Raw genomic sequence first — 6,242 nt, 5'->3', positions numbered from 1 at the left:
GTGTGTGTGTGTAAGTGTGTAAGTCAACAGGGACAATATGGTGGCCATATCCCACCATTTAGCTTCCGTGTTAAAGTGGAATAATAATGAGAGAAAGTGAGACTACGACTCATCCTGTTGAGTGCAACAGTGCAACAGAAACCATACTGTACTGTATTTGCAGAATATAATTGAGGTATAACACTACATATTTGGAGTATCAAGTTATAGAAGCTTAAAAGAAGTTTCGGTACATTCAATGACAAATATCTGTACAGATAAACTTAAGAGATCTGGAAAAAAATCTAATAAAAATTGCTTGAAAAAGCTGAGCTGTTTCTAGTGAAATAAACTTTTTATTCTTTACTGGAGAAAATGATTAATACAAACGTCATGTGGACATTTCTCCTGACAATACAGCTCCTGTAGTAGCAGTAGCAGTAGTAGCAGTATTAATAGTATATTAGCAGTAGTCTTTGTGATAGAGGTTTTGTGTTTCAGTCTGTTGGCTGATCATAACACTGATTAATGCAGCTTAAACTCAGCCATCTGTCATCAACACACACACTGTGTGTTTCTTTAGTTGCTCATAATATGGTGTTTATACCACAGCCAGGGGAACATCCTGCTTTCTGATTGGTTGGCAGGTGTCTGTTAAAATCATACAGGAGGACACAATCAATGCTCAAGGTGCATTAGACTGAAGGTTGACTGGTGAAACTAACCATGAGTTAAACTGTCTACAGACACACATGGAGGTTTTAACCACAGCCTCTCTTTGTTCCTTTGATCAGGGGAAAAGACAGAAGATCTCACCTCCTTTCATTGTTTTAATTTTTATACCAGAAAATCTACATTATCACACGTAGAGTCAGTGTTGGAACCACTGGTGGCATGGAGCTGGTGTCCTTTTTATTATTTTCGACATTACCCCACAGACAGCCTGTATTTGCCACTGGTTGGAACTATTTCTTAATGAGCAACAGTTCATCCATCAGGTACTTTTGTACAGCCTCTCAGTCCGTAGCACGGGTTGCCAGATACTGTCAGCGAGGACATGATTTGGTTTTGGTCTCTCTACCATATTATTGTAACTGGTAACCTCCTGGTGAAAAGAAGACTTTACACCGAGTACAAGAAGTTTTTTAAGTGGTTATGAAACCGTCTCAATTTAATACCCAATGTTGAAATGTTTTTTGTGGCTGAGCTGTTCATTTCGAGATTTGCTTTGGGCAAACTTCCTGTGTTATAGGTAATAGATACAAATTAAATCATCTTCTAAAATTTCCAAATGTTGGACCAGAGGGATCAAATGCTCCCAGAAGTTGCAATACAAAGTGTGACCACTACGCCAAAATCTCCTCACAGCCAAATGCTGTTCCTAGGAGCTTAAAAACCATGCAACCGTTGTCACATTTTGATTTAAGTGTTGTTTAACTCTTAATGGTGCATGAAACTATGACATTAGTTTGTCCAAGTGAGTCTGGCCCACTTATTTTTAGTATTATTCAAGTAAAACTACTTGTTATTCCAAATGGCCCCAAATGGCTTCTTTCATGGTGTCACATATATCATAGGATTATTATCACCGATGGGGATGCATTAATGTGTGAGCAGCATTTATGTTAGTTATGTTCAGATGGAGCTGATTTTAACTACTTTGGTGCAGTGTGGATATTTAACTTTTTTTTGAATGAGTGTCTATGTCTTTAAACAAGATGTACAACGAACAAATAAGGCAGATTGGCATTAGAATTGTGAAAACTTTGATTTTAGAAAATTCAGAAAATACTGCACTGTACTATACTGTTGTTTTACTTTTTATAGGAAAATAAAACTTTAAGGACTTAATTCTTGTTTAAAATCACCTGATAAGAAGGTGATTTTTTCAGTGTATTAGTTCAATGCATTAAAAATGTTTTAAATACTTAAAAATACTGTAAAAAGTACAATATTTTCCTGTAAAAATTAGTGGAGTGAAAGTAAAGTAGTATAAAATGGAAATACTCAATAATAACTGAATGAATACACAATAATACTAATGTGATAGGCTACTGATGTGAAGTAGTAGGCTACAAGAACCTCAAAACTGTACCTTAGTGGCCTACTTAAATGTAGCCTACACCCTACAACTGCAAATGATTAGGACATAATCAGAACTGCCTTGAAGCTGCAGTACGCACTTTAAAAAAAAAAAAAAAACTTTTGTCATATTTGTTGAAATGTTCACTATATCCTGACAGAAGTACACAAGACAGTAAAATAATTGGGGTCCTCTGGCTCTTCCTAGTGCCCCTAATGGTATTTGCAAGAATCCACCAGGCCTGAATGAAAACAACCAATCAGAGCTGAGAAAGATAGTTGATTGCTGAGACTCATCCTCAGGTCAGGACATCAAATAGAGATGCTTCGGGACCCTGGGAATCAGACTAAACAATCATTTTAAAGCTTCCAACCCAAAGTGTCTTTATATCTTTCTTGACTGTGATTGGCTGCTTTTATTCAGGCCCGGTGGATTTATACAATTGCTTTTAGGAGCACTAGAACCAGACAGACGAACCAGATTTTTTGACAGATTATCTGTCTCATGTACAGCTGTCAGGACACAGTGACGACTTCAGCAATAATTACAAAAAGTGATTTTTTTAAAAGTTACCTGCTGCAGCTTTAATCGATCATAAACAGACCGACTGACTGCTTTGAGTTCATTCACTGTGTGCGCACTCCCGCTTTGAGGGAAGATACACACGGGAGCGCGCACGCCTGTTGCGCAGACACCGTCGGACCTGCCGCGTGCACGAGCAGTGAGTCCGGTAAAGCTGCTGCCTGTCACCATAGCGACGAGACCCCGGAAATACACCCTAACCTGCCTGGTGATCAGCTTACTGCATGTTTATCTGCCGCTTTGTTTATCAAAGAGGAACGAACTCATACCCGCCGAGTTTGTTTGTTTGTTTACTTGTTCGCGGGTTGAGCCAATAAACATGTCGGAGCCTGAGGAGGAGCTGCAGGGAGAGCAGAGAGACAGCACGAAGAAGAAGAAGAAGAAGAAAGACAAGCGAAGCGGGAGGAAGAAGAAGAAGCAGGAGAAGCGAGAGGAAGAGGAGCAGCAGCAGGTGGAGGAGGAGGAGGAGGAGGAGGAAGAGGAGCAGGAGGAGGAGGAAGAGGAGCAGAGGTGGGTGCTTGTTCTCAGGGTCCTTCAGTTTCAGCTCCTTAAATCCTCCATTTCACTAACAGTGTCAAAACTCACACAACTGAAGTAAAAGCCCGCAGTTAGATCGTTACCATAGAAACGGTGCAGTAATGGTGATCATCAGCATGTAGCTGCTATAATGAACCTAACAGGCCTTTCACTGCTTACTGATGGGCTGAAGAACCACATGCTCCCTCTGCAACTCTTCAATAACAATAATAATAATAATAATAATAATAGTTTTCAGCCAAATGTAGTGAAATTTAATAGAATTTTCTCCAAAAACAGCAAAAGAAAATGCTAATTATTGTGATTTTCCATCCACTATTGTTAGGAGTTGCATGCATCAAAATATTAACGGTCCAGTGTGTAACATTTAGGTCGGACTACTGGCAGAAATGGAATATGATATTCATATAACTATGTTTCCATTAGTGTGGTCCCCTGCATACAGGCACTGGTGTGTTTTTGTTACCTCAGAATGAGCCTTTTCTATCTACAGACGCTGCAGGTCGTCTTCCAGGGAGTCTGCCATGTTGAACCGCCATGTTTCTTTCTACAGTAGCCCAGAAGAGACAAACCAAACACTCTCTCTAAATATTTATGGTCACGCGTTTCACGGCCACCGTAGTAGAAGGGGAGGGGGGCTGTAATTACGTGGCTATATGCCGCTAACTCCTACACATTGGTCCTTTAAACCATTCCAGAGGATGGAAATATAACGCCTACGTTTGTCTCCTCATTGCTCCACACATTTGTCTGCCATTTCTTAACCTCTACAAGCTTCAGTCACATTAAAGTCACATGCTTCATGTAGACGATGTCATCATTGAGTGCAAAACGTCCATTTCGCAATGTTTCACCTTTTGTTTTTATTGATATACCAACTTTTCCACCCTAGCCAATCATAACATCTTCAATCAATTTACAAACAAAATGTACATAACAAAGTGGACAGAGGTGCACTTTGTGTTTTTAGGCTGTAAAATATGAGTCTAACTCCAGCTGTCAGACAGATGTGCCCGGTGATTTGGTGATTTGGTGATTAATCTCAGCTGTATGTTTGATGTTTAAAATACAATACAGGATTTTCCACAGTCTGTTATATGATATATATTATATTATGTTATAGTGGAGTTGACCTGCCTGAAAGAAGGAGCGCCTCCACTAATGTGATTACTTTACTATAAAATATGTTAAGTTTAATAATATATTAAGGGAAAAAGGCTCCAATTCAAACAGCAGTTTACTTAGGTTGTAAAAATAAATACCTGCAAGACATTCCCACTCGCCTCACCTATACTTTCTGTTTACTGCTAAATAACAAATGTTAAACAAACTAAGATGATGTAAGTTGAGCCTCACAGAGCTGCTTGATGTCGACTGCATCAGATCGATGGATGGATAACATTATATTAGTTTAGTTTGTTCACTGATGACAAACAGAATAAGTAAGAGAGAAATCAGATAGTCAGTATGACCCAATGATTGATTCACCTCATTGATTCTATGTGTAAATGATAAAATATTGAATCGATATCCGTTAGAGACCTCTGATTGGTTGAAATCAACTCTGTGTGTGTTTGTGTGTTAGTGAGTGTGTTCTGCTGCGTGGGATCTTCAAACTGGGGAAGAAGAGTCACGACGTCCTGCTCACCCGAACCCGACTAACTTGGACCCCCATCACTCCGGAGACCCCCACAGGTCAGTTACCACAGTGACTGGTTGTCATGGTGATAGGTTGTCTTGCCGCTGACAGACATACAGACAGACAGGCAGACAGGCAGACAGGATCAGTATCAAACAGCACCAAAATTACTACAGAGAGGCAGTGATCACCTGGAACCTTCCTGGAACTTTCTCCAGGACCTCTGCAACCTACTCAAGGACCCTATTAACCCCTCAAGGACCCTATTAACCCCTCAAGGGTCTCTACAACTTCCTTAAAGCCTCCTCAAGGACTACTGGAACCATTTCAAGGACCCATATAACTGTCTCAGGGAGAACTTCCCCAAATGAGTCCTGGAAGTCAAGGACCCCTGAACGAACCCCTCCAGGTGTCTGTCTGTATCTGTCAACTGTTCTGAGTTTCTATTGGGCGAAAGCGGCGTCCTCCGTCAGCTTACGTGATTGGACAGCAGGCAGGAAGAGAGAGCGCGTGTAGCGGCAGCGGGAAGCAGGGCCAGAGCGGACCCTCAGAGAGAGAGAGCGAGTGGTAGGGGGCGAGCGACGGCGGCGACTCCTCCTGGACGGGAGGGTCACTGAGGAAAGACACCACAGAAGAAGAAACTGAGAGAAAGGCAGACAGACAGACAGACAGACAGACAGACAGACAGGTACCATCTACTTCTTGGCTGGGTGGAGGTGGAGGGGGCGGGGCTGGCAGTTCTGAACCCTCATTGGCCAGCGGAGGGAAGCCGCCATCATCAGAGGGAGGGGGGGGAGGAGGAGAGGGAGGGGGGAAGCTGCTCTCCTCCTCCACTGAGGAGACAGAGGAGGTGTGATGTCACTGTGATGTCACTGTGATGTCGACAATGTTGACAATCTGTCGTCAGGGTAACCTGATTTGTTGCTGTAAGTAACCTCACCTGTCTCGAGGCTTAGGGGCGGAGCCGGCGGCAGATCGCTGTGATTGGCCGGAGCACCTGAAGGGGGGGGTGGAGGAGGAGGAGGAGGGGGCGGAGCCACCATCTGCCCTGACGAATCAGGCGGTGGAGGCGGAGGGGGCAGGGCCGAGGCGTTGATGACCTCGCCATTCGGAGCCATTTCATTGGCTGTCAGAGGAGGAGGAGGCGGGGCGTCGTCCAGCAGCGTGCTGATGATGTCACACTCAGGTGGAGCCTGGTAGGCAGCCGGGATGGCGGGCGGAGCAACGGGTTTCCCAAAACTGGAGCTGAGAGAGACGCTAATCAATCAATGTGATCGTAAAGAGTTAAAAAAAGCTGATTGATAATGGATGATAAAGCCTGTGCCTGAGAGACAAAGACCAGGGCAACAAAACTGCACCGCTGCTTTTATTGTGAAAATCAATCCTCAAACAGCTGGAAACTGGTCCTCACAAACATAGTAA

The 6,242-nt window shown here is 42.9% G+C and overlaps 1 protein-coding gene across 1 annotated transcript in view; it reads left to right on the top strand.

The window, feature by feature from the left end:
* Nucleotides 1–2,764: 2,764 nt before the first annotated feature.
* The window catches only part of cerkl (ceramide kinase-like), a 34,977-nt gene continuing 31,499 nt past the window's right edge, over nt 2,765–6,242 (top strand). Inside the window, exons 1-2 of the mRNA XM_035677168.1 lie at nt 2,765–3,116; nt 4,765–4,876. Of these exons, the coding sequence (XP_035533061.1) occupies nt 2,964–3,116; nt 4,765–4,876 (265 nt within the window). The 5' untranslated portion in view covers nt 2,765–2,963. The remainder of the gene's footprint in view (nt 3,117–4,764; nt 4,877–6,242) is intronic.

This window comes from Morone saxatilis, unplaced genomic scaffold (genome assembly GCF_004916995.1).
Source record: "Morone saxatilis isolate NCDOM2014 unplaced genomic scaffold, NCSU_SB_2.0 Contig5, whole genome shotgun sequence".
Taxonomy (NCBI): domain Eukaryota; kingdom Metazoa; phylum Chordata; class Actinopteri; family Moronidae; genus Morone; species Morone saxatilis.
The sequence above is the reverse complement of the archived record's forward strand: the minus strand, read 5'-3'. Positions and strand labels throughout refer to the sequence as shown.